At 39.1% G+C, this 23,837-nt stretch overlaps 1 protein-coding gene across 4 annotated transcripts in view; it reads left to right on the plus strand.

Annotated features, from left to right (window-relative positions):
- Positions 1–23,837, plus strand: part of PTPRM (protein tyrosine phosphatase receptor type M) — a 796,148-nt gene that overhangs the window by 328,019 nt on the left and 444,292 nt on the right. For all 4 annotated transcript variants that reach the window (XM_054694205.1, XM_054694203.1, XM_037508822.2 and 1 more), the window contains exon 4: positions 13,009–13,087. In XM_054694205.1, coding sequence (XP_054550180.1) covers positions 13,009–13,087 — 79 coding nt within the window. The remainder of the gene's footprint in view (positions 1–13,008; positions 13,088–23,837) is intronic.

Here is a 23,837-nt window from a genome sequence, read left to right on the forward strand (position 1 = left end):
TACATAACAGCCCTTAATATACGTGGCTCAGATAGTCAGAACTAAAGGAATGATTTTACTTGTAAACAGTCTCAGGAAAGTAGTCTTTTGAGAGGAAATATAAAACTATATTTAAAGTAAGGTGAACCTGTATATCAGGCCATTGGTATTGTTAATGAACTCTTCCTTTCTTGAGCTCTTTTTTTTTTGATTGATTGATTGATTGATTGATTGATTTGTTTTATTTATTTATTTATGCAAGCACTGGGTATAGTCAGAAGCACAGGAGGGTGAGAGAATTCACCAGAGTCAGAGCGGGGAGCAGAGCAGGCAGAAGGACCGAAGTACACTGCTGAGGGGAGCAGCGGGTGGCAGGAGAGGTCTGCGCGCCATGTGGGACCCTCCTCCAGTGACCGGGGAGCAGCCGGGGATCGAACCGGTGCCACAGAGGCCGCGGGCAGCTTCACAACCCAGTGCTCAACCGCTGAGCCACCGGGGAGGCCCTCTTGAGTTCTTTTGAATAAACATTTTGCTTTCCCCATTCTGGGATTTAACCCTAACCTCCAAGCTCCCCCAGTTCCCACTGACCTCTCTCACATTACTGAAGAGGTGCATGATTTACCAAATAGAAATGAAATTGAATTCTCATTATAGCTGATTCATTAGTGACAGCTTCCCACTTTGGATTTGAAAGTGAAATTGTAGAGTTTCTTTAATGTAGTTAGCTAAGTGTTTAAGAACCTGATGATGAGTTTCTGGAAAGCATTTAGATCCACTGAAAATGCACTCATTCATTTAATCCTGAGTGCTCCAACAAAGCATCAGACTTTAAAGTTATTTTTGGATTTTTTTTAAATTTATTATGTTTTTAATTTTATGTATTTTTATATCATTTTTCATTTTTGCACAATGTATGCATTTTCATCATAGTTATAGTCCCTATACAATTCCCGCTCCCTCTTGTTTTGATCCTACTCCCTCCCCCCTCTCCCGTAGTGTGTCTCTGGTTTATAGTTGCTTGTTGATTTTGATTTTTACTTATAATTAGTCTTTTTCCTGGTCCCTTATTTAGGTTTTCTAAATTCCTGCTATGAATGAGACCATCTGGTATTTTTCTTTTTCTTTCTGGCTTATTTCACTGAATATGATCCCTTCTACCTCCATCCAGGTTGCTGCAAATTGCATGAGTTTATCTTTTTTTTGATTGCTAAGTAATATTCCATTGGGTATATGTACCACATCTTCTTGACCCAGTCATCTATTTGGGCATTTGGGTTGTTTCCAAAGCTTAGCTATTGTAAACAGTGCTGCTATAAACATAGTGGTGCACATGCCCTTTTGAATTAATATTTCTGTGCATCGTTAAGTTCATACTTTCCTCTTATCTGCTGGACAGTAAGCCTACTGAAGTCATCACCCTAATGGTAATGTAAGCTGATAGGTAAAGGGTACTCTATAGATGATACAGGTGACGTGTGAGCAGGAACCTTCCCAAATACTGAGCACAAGGCCTTAAAATCCCTATATGAGGCTTGAATGATGTTTTATTTTAAAGACAAATTTTGTTAACAGAGGTGAAGAAAGAGGAAAACACCTACTAAATCCTATTTCCACCCCTGGCCCAACGTGTCAGCTTACCTGGAGATAATTAAAAAAAAAGCCAGAAAATTTATAAGCTCAGGCATCTGATTTAAAGGTGCTGAGCCTCACTTACCAAATTATGAGACAAAATGCGGAGATCGTGCTGGGTGTGAAAATGAAAGGAAATCATATGTGGGAATTGCCAACCTCATAATTAATGGTGGTAATTTATTGAAATTAATATTTGTGAAAGACAATAAAAAGGAAATGGCTAATAGTTGAGTGCTTTCCCCACCTAAGTTGTTCCTTGAATGTGTTTAGTGGAATGGCAAAGGTGTTCGGTGAAAAAGGATTCCAGAAACAAATGCTCCATCCCATCAGAATGCTGCAAAACTGGTGTCATGTGGCACTAGGCATGGTCTTTTGAGGGTTTGCAACATCAGACTCCTATGGCTCCTGAACTCCATCTTGGAGAGCAAGTGTACTGGGAACACGATTGGAGACTGCTGTCCTGTCCCTTTGCCTTCCATGCTTTCCTCAAGAATGTCTAATTCTCACCCAGTTTTGGCTGCAAAGTTTTGAGTTGTTTTTCATTTTGTCCAGAATCTGAGTTTTATGGTGGTTGGATGCATGGAGATTTCCAATAAAACTAGAAACACACTGTCCTGTGTACTTTATTTTTAAAGATTTTATTTTTGTGTACAACTGGGGTGTAGGCCAGCGGTACAGGCGTGAGAGGATTCACCAGAGACAAAGTGGGGAGCAGAGCAGGCGTATCTACTGAAATACACTGTTAAGAGGAGTAGATATAACTAAAACAGAAAAGGTCACAGCACCATGTGTTTTAGCTCTCTGGCCATGGGATCAAACTCAGACCATTGCGGTGGATCTTCCTGGTGATAGTGCTGAGACTTAACCCCTAGGCCACCAAGGAGACCCTGTCTTATGTACTTTGGACAAACTTACTAGGTTTCCTTAAACATCTCTTGTTTTCATAGTCTTTCCCCTCATGTTATCTTTTTTAGGCATTTTTAGACTTTCACATGTTTCTTGGTAAATTGTTTTTGCCACATTCATTTTATGTAACTTTTCCTATTCATGGGAGAATGCTATTCTACAGGTATAAACCACAATGCTAACCTGCATGGAATACAACTGACTGCAGATTAATTACTCTTCACTAAAGCACAAATTGCCTAGTATTTGGTGATAACACATATTAATTCCCTAATTAATGTTTGCCCTAAATGCTGCTGCTTAAAACCTGACTCTCTTCTTGGTGGCAGTGGTGGGAAATACACACTACCTGCTTTCCTCAGGGCACCTGGGCTGCAGCACCTGCTTCCTCTGATTTATCTGTTTATTAATTTATTTTTAAAGATTTATTTATTTATTTATGCATACAAGAACTGGGGTGTAAGCCAGAGGTGTGGGGGGCAGTGAGAGGATTCACCAGAGAGAGTGGGGAGCAGAACCTGCGATCTACTGAAATACACTGCTGAGGGGAGCAGCGGGCGAAGCAGGAGAGGTCTGCTGTGCCATGTGGATTTCTCCCTGGCAGCCAGGGATCAAACTCATGCTACAGTGGCTGGTGATAGCTTGATTGCGCTGTCTTTAACCCCTGCACCACCAGGGAGGCCTGCTTCCTCTGATTTAGATACTGGCTTCCTGCCATCTTAAGAACAGTATTCCCCCTCACAGGTACCCTTTTGTTTTATTGTGCTGATTTAAAAAAAAAAAAAATCTTTGATTTTGTTCCTTCCTTTCTTCTCTCCTCTCCGCTTTAGTCCTCCCCCAACTATCGAGTTTTCTGTGTTCCTAACTTGTCATGCTCCTAAAAAGGCTACTGGAATCACATACTCTTTACCTTTCTTCTAGCTTGCAGAACACAGTGATTCCCAACTCAGCAGAGCCCATGAAAGTAGTGATCTTTAATATACACAGTTGCTTCAAAATAGAAAAACCCCTTCCCCCACAACCTCTCAATAAATGGATTGGACTTGGGGAGGGTGTGCAGTGATAAGACAGAATGTAAGGATGTCTTCACGAACAATGACAGTCTATTGTTTCTCTTGAGCCTCCCTGTTGAAACAAACTCCTGAGATGTACTAAGGGGCTCTGAGGGAAGATAAACAGATTCCAGCTGAGCCCTGCTCTGAATTCTCTCTGCAGTAAGGACACAAAATTGCTTGCTCTTTGGAGGAGGCTAAGCCAAGATTTACCCTTTACCAGTCTGACATCTTTCCTGGTAAATGAGTTGCTGAGGGGTTAGGAAGGACTTGATTTCACCCCCCTCTTCACATTAGGCTCCAGCCTTTGCTTCTTGCACACCTGCCCTGGTTTCTTTGCTGTATGTGTCTTCGACCCACTTATTTACTAGGAAGGCATGTCAGGCGCCCTGAATGATAGCAGCTCCCTGTACAGTACTGCTCAGAGACAGTGTTTGGGTGTGAATAAGGTTTTCCAAATTGGTTCCACAAATCAAGGAATGTTAAAAGCATTACTTGGCCCAATGGGGAGAAGCATTGATTGAAGTCATTTGAACCTTCTGTAATGCAAGCCATTTTGGAGGCAGTGGGATGTTTCCAAATCTCTGGGAAGGACAAATGGTGGGGCCAGGTGCCCAGATGGAGATCAGTTTGGGCTTTTGCAGAGAATCTCTTGAATCTAGTGTTCCCTGGAGCACACTTGGAAATACTTATATGTACTGATGAAAAAATAGAACATTCTGTGACTCCATAAATTCTTAGCTAGGACTCTTATTTGAAGTGCAAGACAAGTGAATTGCTTCATACCTCTTGGATGACGTGGGGAATTAGATGTAGCAGTGAAATGTAGCTCTATCTCAAGGAGAACAGTTTTTCTAAGCGAGTTTCCCTGGCTCTTGAATAAGATGAGCAGTATATTTTAAGAAACCAGTGGGGACACACTAGACTGTCACTTTAGTATGGATTCCAAAGCTGCATTTAGGAAATAGATCGATTCACAGTTTTTCATTTCAAAGACAATATTTTTAAAACTTACTATATTTCTAAGTTTCATTCTTGGCTTATATTTGATGATCAAGGATAAGTACTTCTGTATCAATGATGTTAGGGCACAATGGAAATTCCTTCTCCCCATCTGGGTTCTTCTGAAGCTGAACGAAAGAGCAAATTCATCAGACAGATTAGTAGGAAAGAAAGTCAACATTTAATAATATAAATATGGAGAATTTACGTGGCTGTAAATTCTAAAGTAAAGTGGGATAAACCAGGGATGCATTTCCTCTGTTAAGGAACCTGTGGTGTCGAGGAAAGAGGAGGGGTAGACTTCATCTAGTTCTCTGAAAATAAAAAGGTGAATTTCTGAGATATGGAGGACATGTTCACTGATAAACCTACGCCTTGATGATATGCCAAAACATGTATTCTTCTGGATTATAAAAGGGGGAGTAGTGATTGCTTCTTTGGTTAGGAAAAGGGAAAGAATCAAGAGCTTCTGAGCCTCTAGGGTCTTCACTGCTCTTAAAATAATCTGCAGTCTTTAATGAGGCTTGCAGGACTTTGGTTGACCTTGGTTGTCCATATCAAGGTGACATTAACTGGAAACCTACTCTAGGCTTATTGAGAAATGTCCTAGCTGACCCTTTTGGGGAGATGTGGACTTCTAGTGAGTCCGAACCTGGGACACGGCGGGAGGGAAATCAGACATGGGGGACTGTCATGTCCAGCATGCAGTAAATCTTTATTGTCTTAGTGCTCATTATATACTATTTTAATTGCAGCAAGTGTAACATCAAAGCATACCATATAATGATAACATGTATGAATGATTAGTCTATTTTCTTACTATTATCTATTTACTTCAGACAGTAGGGTACCAGGTGGTTAGTTCTCACATACATAATCTTATCGCCCCCTAGCCAGAGCCTGGGAAGTTCGCTCATTATTTTTGTTATTCTCAAACTGTGGAGATGTACACAGGTCACTTCCAGGCTCTCAACACCGAGTCCTGTCACTCAGAGGTTTTCCTCCAAGACACATGTGTTTTCACATGCCTTAAAGACTTGGGGCAAGGCCCTTCTCCTCACTGTGCAGGGTCTCTCCATTTTGTTATTCTCAGACTGTGGAGATGTAGAAGCCTGACTCCATGCAGGTCACTTTCCAGGCTCTCAACACCAAGTCCTGTCACTCAGAGGTTTTCCTCTGAGACACATGTGTTTTCACATGCCTTAGGGACTCGGGTCAAGGCCCTTCTGGTCACTACGTGGGGAGGCCGCCTCCAACAGGAAGACTCATCCAATAGCTGCTTATACTTCTCTGTGGTCTGTTGTGTTTGCTTATCAGCACATATTTATAACTTTGCTATAATACTTTTCCTCTCCCTTCATTTTCCTCCATATTCTGTTCCATAGAATGAGTATTTGAACAATTAGGAAAAAAATCAAAAGAACACTAGTTCTTTTTTTGATAGTTAGAAAATTTTATTTTGTTAAATGTTCAGTATGAAAATGTATGTCACCCAATTTTTATAAGGTAATAAAACAGGTGCTGCACAGAAGGGACATCTGGTAGCAGGTGATTTCTCTGGTGAACACAGCCACTGTCTGTACTCTCTCCAAGGCTTATAACTGGATGGTACTATTTCCTCATATTACTTCCCTTCCACTGGCGTTTGGTTTTGCCCACTATTTGCCCTCTCCACACATTCCGCTGTCACAGGATCCATAAAAGGATCAAAATAATTTTAATTATTTGCAAAAGTGAAAGGGAAAACAAAAATAAAAATGAGTAAAATCATGTTCATTGATAGAAAAAGCAAATGAGGTGATTTAAGAATGACTTAAATAAATAGGCATGACAAGTACGGGTAATTAACTCCATAGTGAATCTTACCCTTGAATGTCTTTAACTTTGGGGAAGTATATTTTTATTTTTCTTTGATGACTTTTGCACACAAGCAAATACTTCATTATTTTGTTCCTGATCTTCTAAGGTGACATAGTTGTGGTTTTAGTTTCCTTCTTTAACATTGTAGAACTTTTTTTTTTGCTGTGTTTTATTTTTTATTAAACTCATTTGAAAAATACACACTAGTTTTTGAAAATGGGTATGATCGACTTTTGCTTTTTATTTAAATAAAATCAGAAAGGATCTACTGATTCTAGGTTGTGTGTAGAAGAACAGACACATGCCATTTAATCTCCTTTGTTACAGGGAATTGACAAACAACTTCCACCAACACATTTTCTGTGGTGAATATTTGTGTTGGTAAGCAAACCCCTTTTCTTTGCTCACACATAACAAGGGAAAGTGGCAGCATGGAAAGCTAATTTTGCTCTTCACTGGAGCAGGGAGGATCAGGGATTCTGCAGTGTTAAACTGCTTCCCCTCCTCCTTTTTGGAAGGCATTTGAAGGATAGCCTGATGTCAAAACCCTCACAGGCCAACATTCAGAATGGCTTTTCTTGAGTAAATGAGGAAGCACTAGACAGTGGTTTAACCATTTATACCCCCTGAAAGCAAATAGTTTTCCCAAAAAGCTTCAAAAACCATGGGAATACAACATCTTGTCTTTAGAGATGTCATATTTTGTGAGAGTGAATAACAGTTCTCTTTAGCCTACACTTGTTTATATCCATGAGTACAAATAATGCTGGGATCTGTCAGCCAAAGTAACTATTGAGTTCTTTCTGTGCCCAAGTACAGCATAGAAATAGAGACTCAGATTGAACCCCAAAACACTGATACAGGAAATTCTTGTTACTCACAATTGATATGTTCCCTAAAGTCATCGTGACTTTGAATTAGTGAAGACTAAGCAATAGCTTCTCTCAGTTAATGCTGGCTTAGTCCTGGATGTCTGGGGTCACATTTTTGTCAGCTAATCAATACATCACCTTGTTTTTGGTGTTTCTGTTAAAGACCCCTTATTTAACATGCATTGTTGATTCTAACATTGAGCTCAGGCAGTGGTGTTATGACTCATGCCTGAAAGTGCTGCTTACTACAGCCACCTGCACTTAGGGACACTGCACATAGCCGCAGCACTATGCTGGGGCATTCTAAACTGTGGTATCACCAATAAAAAGTACAGAAACGTGAAAAATGTGGCTCCATATCGATGGGGGGTGGGCTCTCTTGTGTCCTACGGGTTAAGTGTCAGTGCTACTACCGCGAAGGCCTGAGTTCAATCTCTGGCCAGGGACCTGACCCACTTTTGGCACATCAGACCTCTCATGCCTCGCCTGCTGCTCCCCTCAGCAGTGTATTTTTGTCAGTCTGCCTGTTCTGTTCCCCACTCTGTCTCTGGTGAATCCTCTCACAAGCACCCTCCCCCTTACCCCTACCCTGCACACCAGTTCTTCTACACTAAAATAAATAAATATATATATATATATACATATATATATATATATATATATACATACATATATATATATAAAGAAAAGAAAATAGATGGGGGTTAGGATTCTTGTTTATGGCATGAGAACTCAAATAAGAAGGTGGAGAACCACCTGTGCAGCCATAACTGGTAGCTGTATGTTGGGCAACTCTCTCTGTCTGCAGGTGATCACGAAAGTTTTAATGATTGGGGGTTTAAAATAAATGAAAAAGTGGACAAATTCACAGGTACAGAATCTACAAATAATGAGGATTGATTATATGTTCTGTTCAACCAAATCTATATAAAAGGTGATGTAAAAATAAATACTCTGCTATGGCAATAAAAGGATTCACAGGATGACTCTGTGATTCTATCATACTGATTCACCACTTTAGCTTTCAACTTTTCAAATAATCAGACATTAGTTTGGGCTAAAAGGGAAGAGATTTTTTTTTTCCTAGAAATGTGTGTGTGCAGTATATTAGCTGAAATCTAGCTAATTGTGAAGAATGAGCTCTGAAGTTCAATTTTGAATATAAAAGTGCTTTAAACTTTCATTTGTTATATTTAAATTTGTTATAGAAGAGTTGACCTCCAAATGAAGTTGAGATTTAATTTAATTTTATACAGCATTTTGAGCTTTATAAAGTAATTAATTTCTGTGGTTTTGTTTTGCTGTATTACAATTATACTTTACCAAAAAAGCAAAACAAAAAACTAGTAATGATACTACAAACTGAAGTGAACATGTAAACCGTTCCTGTAATACTGTGGACGCAAGTCAAGCTAGGTAGGTTTTCTCTATGCCATTACTGAATACAAGGCTCCCACATAAAGTGGGAGCTCCTTGCATAAAATACAAGGCAATTTGTAGTTGGCTCTAACAAACCTTTGCTTTTGACACGTGTTTTCTTGTTATACAGAGTACACAACTATGTGTTGGTGAGCCAAGCAGAGTTTTCTCCTAAAGCAGAATGCTATAATCTATAGCCTAAAAAATATATATAATATATAGCATATATATTATATATAATATATAGCATAAACAATATTTTATGCTTTGCAGGCCAGATGGTGTGTGGCAACTACCTAACTCTGCTGTTGCTGTACAAGAGTTACCATGGGCAGTATGTGAATGAATGAGCATGACTGTGTTTCAGTAAAACTTTATTTATGGATATTGTGATTAGAATTTAATATCGATTCTATGCATCACAATAATTGTCATCCTCTCTTGATTTTCTACCTCCAATAAATACTCAAAAGTCTATCCTTAATTGGGCCTCCCCTGGTGGCGCAGTGGTTGAGCGCTGGGCTGCGAAGCTGCCCGCAACCTCTGCAGCGCCGGTTCAATCCCCGGCCACAGGCGAGGGTCCCACAAGGCGCGCAGACCTCTCCTGCCATGCCCGCTGCTCCCCTCAACAGTGTATTTCGTCAATCTGCCTGTTCTGTTCCCTGCTCTGGCTCTGGTGAATTATCTCACCCTCCCGTGCCTCTGACTGTACCCAGTGCTTGTATAATACATAAATAAATCTTTAAAACAAAATATCATATAACTGTCCCTTTCCTCCACCACCCAGCAACTCGTCCTCCACCACTAAGCAACTAATTGCTTGGTTAAATCTATAAGTAAAATTTTTAGAAAAAAATAATATATATCATTAAAGAGTATGTACTATATATATATATATATATATATCTCAACAGATGTGATTGTGTATATGTCTCTGTAGCTGTATATATTTTACTTATGAAGTCTCTCATACCAGATTATTAAGGCAGTTCAGTAATAAGATGATCCAGACTTGTAGGTAAAATAGGCCTAGAATTACAGCCCGACTCTGCAATATTGTAATTGTGTCATCTCAGATAAATTACTTAACTTTTCTGAGTTTGCCTTGTCATTCCTGAAAGGGAGTTAATATTACCTACTTCATTTAATTGTCTGGTAAAAATTAGATAATATATACAAAGGGCACCAGGGGCAGAGCTGTATATATTATATAAAAGTTTTTTGAGTTACTGACTTTTTTGAGAAAAGACATGATCTGGCTCCCTATGAGACCTAACCCTCACTTATAACATGGATTTTCAATATAGTTTCCTCTGCTTGATAAAAATAAACACTGCCACATCCCCAAATAAATTTGTTACACCTTTCTTTTTCCCTTTTTCCACTGGTATCGTTGGTGTTCTCATGCTGTTGTTTTCTCTGACCCAATCTTTTTGGTCCTAGTTGCTGGCATTTTCAGACATGCCAAGGCCTCCCGCCAGGTTCTGCATACACTTGTTATACTTCACTAGAGCAACACCTGTACTTCCAAAGAAGTAGTCCCTTATTTGACAAAAAGAGGGAAAAATATCTTTACTTTTAAAGCTTTCTTGGCAAGGATACTGGCTCAAAAAATGCACAAAATTGAAAACTTACTGAACATAAGAGTCCATGATAAGGAAACCTTCTTATAGGAGTATAAAATTTATTTTGAGAGGCGTATTTTGGTAGGTCTCATCTTTTGACCAGCATGTTCTAACCCTCGTTTGTTAGAAATAGCAAAGTATGTTTCCTAATGATTACTTGTTAGTTAGTCCTTAATCTAAGGTTGTTTTATGTAATCTAAACTCAGATCTCTTCAGTTAATCATAGTTATTTCAAAATAGCAAGCTTTTCAATATAAATCATACTTTATAGTGATGGTAAGTGTTGAAACAGTTATATACTAAGTCAGAAACTTTATGAAGCAACTAATAAGATGTGTTCTCTTAAGTCCCTTAACAAAATTATGAAGAAAGATTGGGATGATCTTTTGAGAAACTTACATCAATTTTTTGAGAGATGCATTGAAATAATTACTTCAAACTTGTAACATAATTGCCTTTTATATATAAGCACCTAAATATATCATATGAATGTATATATATATATATATATATACACATATCTCATATATAAATATGTGTGTGTGCAAACATATCTATAAAGAATGTTTTCTCTTGTCAATTAACTGTAAGTCAGTGCTGGAACTTGCCAGCTTCCAAAAGTTTACTTTCAAAAGATTTTGATTACCTGAAAGAGGCATCATCCATCATCCATCTTTCTTAGTGTATTTGTATCAGTGCTGTCTTTTTTTTTGTTTCTTGCTATTCCAGTCGGAAGATTAAGGAGCACAAATAAAGACCCAGAGATAAGCATATTTAATTATTTTGCTGTGGGTTCTCCTTCGATAGAGTCACAGCATTGTATTAAGTAAAATACTGTGCAGTAAATTCACACACATCAACTTCAAAAACTGACCCATGTGAGCATGTCTTATACATGTACTATATTGTAGAGTTAATGTACCTGTTCAAAAATAAAAATTGGGCCTCCCCGGTGGCGCAGCGGTTGAGCGCTGGGTTGTGAAGCTGCCCGTGGCCTCTGCGGCGCCGGTTCGATCCCCGGCTGCTCCCCGGCCACTGGAGGAGGGTCCCACATGGCGCGCAGACCTCTCCTGCCGTCCGCTGCTCCCCTCAGCAGTGTACTTCGGTCCTTCTGCCTGCTCTGCTCCCCGCTCTGGCTCTGGTGAATTCTCTCACCCTCCCGCGCTTCTGACTGTACCCAGTGCATGTATAAACAAAAAAACAAGCAAACAAACAAATAAATAAATAAATAAAACATGCCTCTATTAAAAAAAAACAAAAAACAAAAAAAACAAAAATAAAAATTATTCAATTTTTATGAGAAGTTTTAACCCTTGTAGTTGATAAAGTAAAATGTAATTGTTCATATGAAGGAAAATTTTGCTGAGTAAAAAGGGCTTTATTCTGTTCTTTAATTACCCCAAGTACTTATCACAGTGCTGGAAATAGAGATGACATGTGGTAAAGCCTGAGTGAATGAAATGAATGAATGGGGGGGGGGAGGTGGTTGGAAGAAAGCTGATTGAATATTTCTGGGTTTGGATCTCAAAATGCCCTTTTCATTCCCAGGGTGATAGTGTTCTTGGTTATCTAGGGGTCACAGGCTTGGGCTGCGTGGTGGTCTTTCTAACCAGTGTAGCCAGTCGACCCTTGCACCGCTTGGTCTTGCCACCTCTCATAAGCTGAATGTGGCTATACCCAGGGCCCCGTTTAAAGGACCTCTGATGGTCTTTCCCTGTGCTCCTCTCACTGTTCACCTGCTTTCATGCCTTCAGTTGTTTGCTTATAGGGTTTAGTAGATGGATGTGATCAAGATCGCATTGCAGAACTATCCATGGATCTCTTCTTTGTGTATCGTCAGAGGGAAAAAACTATATTGAATTTAGGCTAGAAGAGGGTTTTCTTTCTTTTTATTCAGTTGGGCCTATTTTCTGCCCTGAGTAGTTTATATTTTGATGTGGTGGCATTGCACACAATAATGCCTAGTCTAGCAGGGTTTCTGGAACAGTTTCCATTTGGCTGCTGATTGCTTGCATCCTCCATTTTGCATCTATCACACACAAGCTGTGCAGTCCTCAGGTTGAAGTGCTTGTGCAGGCAATGTAAAGGAGTGAAAATGCCATGATATTGGGAATCAGGAAGATTGGGTTTTGAGATCATATTTACAATAGACTCACTGCATGGCCTTATACCTAAGTCTGTTCATTCTTGCAGTATTTAATCCTTAAATAATTTCTGCATGAACTAATAAGTAAGATAATGGAGTGATATCTGCCCAGTGTCTGTAACATATTTTGTGCTTAGTAAACAGTAACTTGTAATTGCTTTTTTAATTGAAAATTTTATGGATGTAATTGAAGAGTCGGAAGCCAAAGTAAGAAATAGTACTGATTCCTTCAAACCGAAAATATAATATCACACCTAGGATATGGACACTGATAAAATCGTAACAGCTAATTCATATTCCCTATCTGCAAGTTTATGTGTACTCTGTTTTATACCATTTTTTTTACCTTTTATTATAGTAAAATACACAATAACATAAAATCTACTACCTTACTCATAATATGTTCATAATGTTATGCAACCCTCATCACTGTCTAACTCCATAATGCTGTTCATCTTAAAACTGAATCTCTGTACCCATTAAGTGAATAATGTCAATCTTTATTAATTTTCCAGGTGATTTTTGAAGTAATAACTTCGGGACACCAAGGCTACCTTGCTATTGATGAAGTCAAGGTGTTAGGACATCCATGTAGTAAGTTGCCTCATTTTTTAAATGTTTGGGTATATGATTCTGGGGGTATTTAATCCATTTATGGATTAAGAGAACACACTAAAACCTGGGGAGAAATTTCCTTCCTAAAGAGCTCCCTGACAATCTTGAGGTGTTGCTTTGCTAGCCCAGAAGTTCAAAAACATGTATCTCAGCATACGTATCATTTTAAGTATCTAAGTATCTTTTTAAAAAATATTTATTTATTTATGCGTACAAGAACTGGGGTACAGGCCAGAGGTCTGGGGGGGGTGAGAGGAGTCACCAGAGACAGAGTGGGGAACAGAACAGGCAGATCTATTGAAATACACTGCTAAGGGGAGCAGTAGGCAAGTCAGGAGAGGTCTGCTGCGCCATGTGGGTTGCTCCCTGGCTGGGGTTTGAACTTGTGCTGCAGTGGCTCCGATAGGTTCCTAGGTTGTGTCTTATTAACCCCTTGTGCCACCAGGGAGGCCCCTATATCTAACCGTTTTGAAAATGAAAATCAGGGGCCCTCCCTGGTGGCACAGCAGGTTGAGTGCAGCTCTGTGAAGCTGTCCGTAGACTCTGCAGCACAGGTTCAATTCCTGGCCGGCCAGGGAGATACACACATGGTGTGGCATACCTCTCCTGTCTCACCTGCTGCTCCCCTCCGCAGTGTTTCTGCTCCATCTGCCTGTTCTGCTCCCCACTCTGTCTCTGCTGAATTCTCTCACCCTCCTGCACCTCTGGCCTGCACCCCAGTTCTTAGAATCATAAATAAATAAATCTTTAAAAAAATTTAAAAAAGGAAAAGGAAAATCAGGGGTGAGGGCTAGAAGAATACTCAAATATACCTGCAGATATCTTTAGGTTTTTCTTTTAAATGGTAGCACAAGTTTAAATGTTAAGAATCAGTGTATTTTGTTTCCTAAATCCAGTATGTTTTTTTTTTTTTTTAAGATTTATTTATTTATTTATACAAGCACTGGGTACAGTCAGAAGCGCGGGAGGGTGAGAGAATTCACCAGAGTCAGAGCAGAGAGTAGAACAGGCAGAAGGACCAAGGTACACTGCTGAGGGGAGCAGCGGGCAGCAGGAGAGGTCTGCGTACCATGTGGGACCCTCGCCCGGCGGCCGGGGATCGAACCGGCACTGCAGAGGCTGCGGGCAGCTTCACAATCCAGCGCTCAACTGCTGCACCACCGGGGAGGCCCTAAGTCCACTATGTTTGTGGTGCAGTTTTACACAAAAATATTTCATAATATAATTTCAAACAAGCCTGGGATCTGTCAAATATAAGAAACCTACCTAAACCACCTTAGAGACCCCAGGAATGGTCTGTTCTTTATCTTTTTAAAATGTGTACTTTAAAAAGTTCAATGGGTAATAAACACACACCTTTCTTTTTTACCTCCCACTAAAGACACCTATTAACATCTTGTCATATTTACATCCGAACCTTTGACCTTAAATCGCTAAAAGATTGAGATAGCCAGCCGTGTTTCCTCCCACCTCCCTAGAGGCCACCACAATGGTACACTCACAAGGTTTCTGGTCCAATAGCAGCAAAATCATATGTAGCTGTTTTAAACAGAAAAATATTATATTGAAAAGGAATTGGGTAACAAACAGAATCCTGAAGAGCATTGATGATCTGGGCTCAGATAAAGAGCAATAATGAAAAAGGAAGTTCTGCAGACAAAAAACTGGGGACTGCTGTGTGGGGTGTAGGATGTGGGGGCTCCCTGAGGACACAGGAGGTGAAGCCTGCTCCTCTGTTGCCTTGCCTTGGAGATATGACCTTTGCCAAGAGTACCTCACTTTCTAGTCTATGTGTCTTTGCACCCTGGTGCTTATTCCCCTGCTAACACCTGGGGTGAAGCAGCAGAGCAAAGTGTTGCTTTTTCAACTTCAGTCTGGTGGACAGGCCTAGACTTTCACCAAGAAACATGGAAGGAAATTTCCCAACCCTGCAATGAGGCTTTGAGAGCTAAGCAACCCAAACACTGTAGATGTCTGTGTGCACCTATGCACATGCATGCTTCTGTGTGTGCGCACATTATATATTCAATAAACAGCAAGAAGGTAATGTTTGCCTTTAGACAATTCTGATGAATGGTATCCAGCTACAAATTAACTCTGCATTATGTTTTTCCCACTTAACATTACATTTTTTATTTTAGGTCAGTGCATGCCATTCTGTGATATGAATATATTACACTTTATTTTTCTGTTCTTTTATGAATATTTTGTTTCCCCCCAGTTTTCTTCTGTTAGAGCCACTGCTGCTGTAAACAGCCATGTGTTGCTCGGGGTGCAATGTGTGAGAGCCGCGGCAGGGTGTATTCTTAGAAGCACAACTGCTGAGATGTAGACTAGAAACATTTTCAGTTTTACTAGATGCTGCCAAATGCTGTGAAAAGTGTCTGAGCCAGTTAATATTCCCACCAGCAGTACATGGAAGCTTTATTTTCCCTATACCCTTGCCCAGAATTGACATTGTCAGACTTTAAATTCTTGACTAGCTGAGGGATGGCAGCCTGCTTTATTTTTAGGGTCTCCAGCATTAAAGAGAAACTGACAAGTTCATACGTTCCTGAATCTCTCCTGATGGTCGCTACCCAAATTCCTGAGAGAATGGTTATGTCGCCACTGCTATTAGGGATATAAACACTTGCAGGAGTGTTCCCCTTTTCACTGGACTGGCTAGATCATGAGGCCCTCTTGAGAAGTTACAAAGAAGCCTAGTGGGACTAGTCTCTGGTGAAGGTGCCCAGATGCAACGCTGATACAGGGGTTTGGCTCCCCTCTCATGCCTTTGTCTGGTGCCCCGAGCTACCTGTGACACTGAAGTTCAGGCATAGCAGGCTTCTTGTTCATCAGCAAGGCAGGTGTTCCTCATTGTTTTTGCCTTTTCTCTTGTCATTTGGATCAGTGAGTTCAGGAAGAATTTCTCCTCCTTTTTCTGAAAAGGCAAACAAACAATGTTGTAACTAATTGGAACAACAAGGTAAATTTAGGAAGTGGAATATAATTACCTGAGTTGGAATTTGGCCAAATCTTTGGAGTAACAGCCTCAGGTTTGGAAAAGTGCCATGGCATCTTCTAATGTGCATGGATGCTCACGCTCTCTGATCCACGTCTTACCAAGGGGTAAAATAATCAGAGACAGTACTACTGTTACTGTATGCCTACTATGTGCTATGCCCTGCTTCTCAGAAGCTCGCCTAAGTGGATGTTTTTAGAGGTTACTGGAGTCTTTCTTGTTCTATTTCATGAGTTCCTTCTACATCTGGCCACTGGTCAACAAAATAGCTCCATAAGTGGAGTCCCTCCCATTCCACAGGTGCTGAGTTCTTGCCTTCAGTAAGATGTAAAGACTTCAGCTTGTCCTTCTGTTGGTGCCTTCCTGAAATGTGTTTCCTACAGTTGTGTTCATTCCACCTAAGCCCAGCTGCTTAGAGTCATAGAAAAGGTATTTATTTGCTCTCTGTGGGAGAATATGGGCACTAATACCTGCTGTTAGGAGACATGAAATTGCAAACAGACTCCATACCAAGGTGCTGTATGGCAAAACAATATTTTGAACTATAAGCTGTTTTGATAACAGTCCTTCTGTAGTTACTTTTACCTTATTCTCTAAGTTCATGAGGAAAACATGCAAATAAAGTTGTTAAAAAATGCAATAGTTTGGTTTTAAAATGGAAAGCTTTACAGGTGATATTTTCAGGGATTTCCTATCAAGATTTCCAAATAGTAATAAATTATTTTGAATTTTGATGACTATTAAATTTGAATCATAAAGGAGTGTTAAATCTTTCATATCCAAAACTGTGCTGTCCAAAAAGTTGCAAAACTGCTGAACTTTATTTACCTTACTCAGAAAATTCCTGCTTGGATTCATATAGGTTTATGAGTAGGCATTGAGCATTTTTTAAAGTAGCTGTTCTGTTAAAGGTATACAGTTTCTCGTAAAATTGATTTTAATGTAATAACAAGATGTAGGATCAGCTTGAAATGTGGAGATGGCTATGCAGAATCAGCAACTCTCTGGCTTAAGACCACTTCTAATAAACATAGGTAATTTTTGTACTTGGTATGCACACTGATAATGTATTTTGAATTTGGTTCAATAATCCTAGCAGGATAAACTGAAGAGGCATGTTTTCAAATTCATAATGGTGTCTCCTGCTTGTAAGTAGTTTATAAGCTATGAATATATGGGTATTTATATTATCACTTTGGGAAACATATATATATTTCTAAATTTTTTAAACTATGCATCATTTTAACAGGTTTATTGAATTATAGTTCACACCTTATACAGCTCACCAATTTTAAATGTAAAATTCAATGGGTTTTAGTATATTCACAGAGTTGTGTAAGCATTGCCACTATCAATTTTGGGACATTTTCGTTACCTCAAAAAAAAAGTAAAAAAACCTGTACTTGTTTATGGTCATTTTCCATTTTCCCCCAGTCCCATCCCCACCCCTTGGCAATCACAAATATATTGCCTGTCCATATTTCATTTACTTACAATCAAAGTGTGGCCATTTTATAGTCCGTCAAATTTTACTTAGCATGCCATTTCATGTTCATCCATGTTGAAGAGTGCTTCAATACTTCGTTCCTTCTTAAAGCCAAGTAATATCTCATTGTATGAGTAGATCACATTTTCTTTATCCTCTTATCTGTTGATGAACATTTGATTTGTTTCCAACCTTTGGCCAACTTGAATAGTGCATAAATACTGTCCATTTATACACAGAATTATGTGTGGACTTTTGTTTCAGTTCTCTTGGGATTACTGGATCTCAAGGGAGTGCTCTATTTGGTATTTTGAGGAACTATAAAATTGTCTTAAAACTGGCTGCACCATTTTACCTTCTGAGGAATAATATATGAGAGCTCCAATTTCTCTATATTCTTTCCAATTCTTGTTATTATGTGTCATTTTTAGATGATAGTTGTCCTACTTGGTGTGAAGTAGTGTCTCTGTGGTTTTGATTCCCTAGTGACTAATGATGTTGAGCATTTTTTCATATGTTTATGGGCCACTTGTCTATCTTGAATAGTCTGATTATTCAGATCATTTACCCATTTTTAATTGAGTTATGTATCCTCTTATTACTGAATTGTAACATTTTTTATATATCTGGACACAACTTCCGTATCAGATATATGATTTGAAAGTGTATTCCCCAGTGTGTAAGTTGTCTTCATTTTCCTGGTGCTGTCATTAACAGCACAAAACTTTTAGTTTTGATGAAGCCCAATTTACTATTTTTTGTCACTTGCACCCATGTTATTTAGTGTTATATCTAATAATAATTTGCATAATCCCCAATTATAAAGATTTACCTCAATAATTTTTAACAGTTTTAAAGTTCAACTTTTACATATGATCAGAACTAATATTTGTATAATGATAAGGAAGTGGTGCAACTCCATTCTTTTGTTTATGGATATTCGGTTATTCTAGCACTGTTTGGTGAAACCCCATTTTCCCCCATTCTTTTTTTTTAAGATTTATTTATTTATACATACAAGAGCTGGGGTACAGGCCAGAGATGTAGGGAGGTGACAGGATTCACCAGAGACAGAGTGGGGAACGGAACAGGCAGATTAACTGAAATACATTGCTGAGGGGAGCAGTGGGCGAGACAGGAGAGGTCTGCTGCGCCGTGTGGGTTTCTCTCTGGCCAGCCTGGGATTGAACTCGTGCTGCAGAAGCTGCCGATTGCTTCATAGTGTGGTGCGTAACCCCTTGTGCCACCAGGAAGGCCTTTCTTCCATTCTTTCCCCACTGCGTTGTCTGAGTGCCTTTGTTGAAAATCAGTTCACTATAAATATAAGGCTTTGATTCTGTACCTTAACTACATTATCTTGATTACTATACATTTGTAGTAGGCTTTGAAATGGCCATCTGTAAATTCTCAAACTTGATTATTTTTTAATACTCTTGTGTATTTGGAGACTCTTGCTTTTCCATATCAGCTTTAAGACCAACAAGTCAATTTCAGCCCAAAAATCTGCTGATATACTGGTAGGGATTTTGTTGAATCTGTAGATCACTTTGGGTGGGGAGTTATTGCCATCTTTAAAAGATCATCATCCTCGAACATAGGATGTCTTTCCTTTTTTTGAGGTCTTTTACAAATTTTCTTCACTGGTGTTAATATTCTGTATACAACTTTAATATTTATTTTGTTAAGTTTATTCCTAAGTATTTTATTTTGATATTGTTGTACAGGGAATGCTTTCCTTAAATACATTTTTGGATTGTTCATTGCCTGTCTATGGAAATGTAGTTGATTTTTTATGTTTATCTTGTATCCTGAGACCTTGCTAAACTTGCTTCTTAGCTCTAATTGTTTTTTTTTTTTTTCCCCTCATGGAGACTTGGGATTTTGTATATTAAAAATTGTATTATCTTCACATAAAATAGTTTATATTCTATTTTTATATAGGATCCCTTTGTACTTTTTCTTTCCTTAATGTCAGGGCTACAGTATCCAGTGCTGTATGGAATAAAAGATAAGAAAGCAGACATCCTTACCTTCTTGGTCATTAAGGAAAACTTTCCCTTTTTTTTTTACCATTAATTGTGATGTAGCTAGGAGTTTGGGTTTTTTGTTTTGTTTTTAGTTTTTTCAGTGCTCATTATCAGCAAGGATCTCTCCTTTTATTCCTACTTTGTTGAGTGAATTTCTGTTGTTGTTTTTTTTGTGTTTTTTTTATCATGAAAGGGTGTCAGATTTTAGCAAATGTTTTTCTTTGTTTATGAAGGAGAAAGTTTTATTTGTCTCTCTTAAAGTCCCTGACTTAGTCTGACAATAAATTGACAAAGAAAAATTAACAGACAAAAGCATACTAATTTATCAAACATGAGATTTACATGACACCAGAAGCCTTTATAAGGAAATGACCCAGACTCATATAAACTTTTTTTTTTAAGATATATTTATTTATGCATACAAGAACTGGGGTGTAGACCAGAGGTACAGGGAAGTGAGAGGATTCACCAGAGAGAGTTGGGAGCAGAGGAGGCAGATCTACTGAAATAGACTGCTGAGGGGAGCAACTGGTGAGACAGGAGAGGTCTGCTGTGCCATGTGGGTCACCTCCCTGGCCGGGGATTAAACTCTGTGTCTCAGTGGCTGGCAATAGCTTGATAGCACTGTCTTTTTTTTTTAAGTTTATTTTTTATTACTTTTTAATTTTTTTTTGCATTATTGTTCATTTTTAAACAGTATTTGCTTCCCCCCACCCCCTTGGGTGTAGTCCCCGTAGAGTTTCCTTCACCAATGTACCCATGTACCATCACCATAGCCCCCTGTGCTCTTCCCTCCCTGCCTCTGATATCTCTTCCTCCTCCTTCCCTGCAGTATGTCTCTGGTTTATAATTGTCTGTTTTTGCTTAGTTGTGTTTTGTAGTTATTATTATTTTTTAATTTTTTAAAGATTTATTTTTATTTATTTATACAAGCACTCGGTACAGTCAGAAGCGTGGGAGGGTGAGAGAATCCACCAGAGCCAGAGCAAGGAGCAGAGCAGGCAGACTGACGAAGTACACTGCTGAGGGGAGCAGCGGGCGGCAGGAGAGGTCTGCACACCATATGGGACCCTCACCCGGCGGCCGGGGATGAGCTTCGCAGCCCAGCGCTCAAACACTGAGCCACTGGGGAGGCCCTGTTATTATATTTTTTTACACTGATGTCTTACTTGGTTCCCCTATATTCCTGCTGTAAGTGAAACCATCCGATATTTTTCTTTTTTCCTTCTGGCTTATTCTTTTTTCTTTCTGGCATAATTCCTTCTAGTTCTATCCGCTTTGCTGCAAATGAGTTTATCTTTTTTGATCGTTAGTAATATCCCATTGTGTAAATGTACCACATCTTCTTGATCCAGTCATCTATTTTAAAAGACATTTCTCCAACGAGGAAATGCAAATGGCCAACAGGCATATGAAAAAATGTTCAACATCCCTTTTAATCAGGGAAATGCAAATTAAAACCACATTGAGATACCACCTTAATACCAGTAAGAATGCACATATCAAAACAACAAGGAACAACAAAAGTTGGTGAGGATGTGGTGAAAAATGGGCTCTCCTGCATTGCTGATGGGAGTCCTTAGTCTACTAAAAATGGAGCTACAATATGACCTGGCAATTCCACTCCTAGGGATCTACCCAAAGGGCACAAAAACATTGATTCAAAAGAACACCTGTACACCTATGTTTATTGCAGCACTATTTACCATAGGTAAAACCTGGATAGCTCTGTCTTTAACCCATGCACCACCAGGGAGGCCCCTAAACTTGTGTCTTTCAATGGTAGTTTTTGGAAGCATGGGTAGCCATGGAGGATTATGATCAGATAAAGAAATAGGAGGTATATGTAATGAACTGGGAGACACTTATCAAGACCTGTTTGCTTGGCTTCTCCTCATTGTCCCTTTGTCTTCAGAGATAAGGATGGCGTTTTCCTTTAATATAAGGACACCTTTCACATGGGCATTTTATGACCTGTTTCAGAAGAAAATAGAGGGGTAAGGTCAGGGTGAACAACTTTTATCGGTTGTTTTTCCTAAAGTCCCTCAGCTTAATGTATTCATATTTTCTGAACCAATCACTTAGCAGATTGTCATGTTATGTTTGCCTATTATTCTGTTGGTGAGAGTTTATTATATTGATTGATTTTTGGGTGTTAAACCAACCTAGCACTCCTTGGTTATGGTGTATAATTTTTGGTCAGTGTATATCCTTTGAATATATTGCCATATAGCATATTACATTGTTATTTTCATATATGATGCCTTGAATTCTGCTGAAATCTAAATATTAGGCCCCATTATTTTGCTACCAATTTAATAAACTGATTTAATGAAAAAGGTTTTAAAAAGCTTAAAATCCATGTATATTTGATAAAGTGAATACAGAATCTGGTATTACTCTGTGTTACTACTTCACAGTATGAAATAAATTTACAATTTCTTTTTTTTATTTCTTTTTTTTAATTTTTTTTTTATAGAGGCATGTTATTTATTTATTTGTTTGTTTGTTTGTTTTTGTTTATACATGCACTGGGTACAGTCAGAAGCGCGGGAGGGTGAGAGAATTCACCAGAGCCAGAGCGGGGAACAGAACAGGCAGAAGGACCGAAGTACACTGCTGAGGGGAGCAGCGGGCGGCAGGAGAGGTCTGCGTGCCATGTGGGACCCTCCTCTGGTGGCCGGGGAGCAGCCGGGGATCGAACCGGCGCCGCAGAGGCCACGGGCAGCTTCGCAACCCAACGCCAACCGCTGCGCCACTGGGGAGGCCCAATTTACAATTTCTTAAACATTTAATAAATTCTGAATTTCTAATATGATATCCTAGGTTCAAAATCGTTCTTATTTTATAAAACAAAATTAGTTTATTCACTCATTGATTCATTTGCAGGTCCAAGCATTGGTACCTAATACCAAATTTAGATTTTTATGAAGATATTAAACAGTATGATTAAAGTGAAAACAAGTAACAAATAGAACATAATTTTTCCTGAATTATGTTCTGTTGAATAAAGACAGACCCACAAGCCTTGGTTGAGGGATGCATAGAAACCAGAAGTGACATTTCATTTTAAATATGTAGGAACTTAGCTTGTATTTTTCTTCAAAGGAATATATTTTTCTTCAAGATATAATTTATAAAAGTTACTTTATTGAGTCCTTTATTTTTCTATAAAAATAGTAAATCTCTTTTCCACTTGAAAAATTATTCCATTAAGATCCATCCTTTGGCCTATACCAAAAAGACTGGAAACACCATGTTTTGGCACAGGTATGGATTAATCAAAACTCTGGCACTGTTAGTAAAGATGTAAATTAAACCCAAGCTTTATGGAAAATGGTATGGAAATCTCTTTAAAAAAATAACATTAGGGCCTCCTTGGTGGCACAAGGGGTTCAGACGCAACTTATGAAGCTATCCATGGCCACTGCAGCACAAGTTCGATCCCCGGCCAAGTAGCAACCCACATGGCGCAGCAGACCTCTCCTGACTCACCCACTGCTCCCCTCAGCAGTGTATTTTAGTCAATCTGCCTGTTCCCCACTCTGTCTCTGGTGAATCCTCTCACTACCCTCTGCACTTCTAGCCTGTACCCCAGTTCTTGAATGCATAAATAAATAAATCTTAAAAAAACTAAAATTAGAATATATGATTCAGCAATATCAGAAAATATTAATTCAAATGATACATGTAGCCCCTGTATTCATAGCAACATTATTCACAAGTCAAGACTTGAAAGCACCCTAAATGCCCATCAACAGATGACTAGATAAAGAGGTTGTGGAATACACAGTCAGTGAAGAGTACTAATCAGCTATTTTAAAAAATGAAATTTGGGCCTCCCCTGGTGGCGCAGCGGTTGAGTGCTGGGCTGCGAAGCTGCCCGCAGCCTCTTCAGCGCTGGTTCGATTCCCGGCTGCTCCCCGGCCACCGGAGGAGGGTCCCACATGGCGCACAGACCTCTCCTGCCGCCCGCTGCTCCCCTCAGCAGTGTACTTCCGTCCTTCTGCCTGTTCTGCCCCCGCTCTGGCTCTGGTGAATTTTCTCACCCTCCCGTGCTTTTGTCTATACCCAGTGCTTGTATAAATAAATAAATCCTTAAAAAATAAATAAATAAATAAATAAATAAATAAAATTTTCCCTTTTGCAGCTACATGGATGGAACTGGAGGCTGAATAAGTCAGAATGTAAAAAAAAAAAAAACAAAAAACA

Source organism: Talpa occidentalis, unplaced genomic scaffold, assembly GCF_014898055.3.
Source record: "Talpa occidentalis isolate TD23 unplaced genomic scaffold, MPIMG_talOcc4v2.1 talOcc4.13, whole genome shotgun sequence".
Classification (NCBI taxonomy): Eukaryota; Metazoa; Chordata; class Mammalia; order Eulipotyphla; family Talpidae; genus Talpa; species Talpa occidentalis.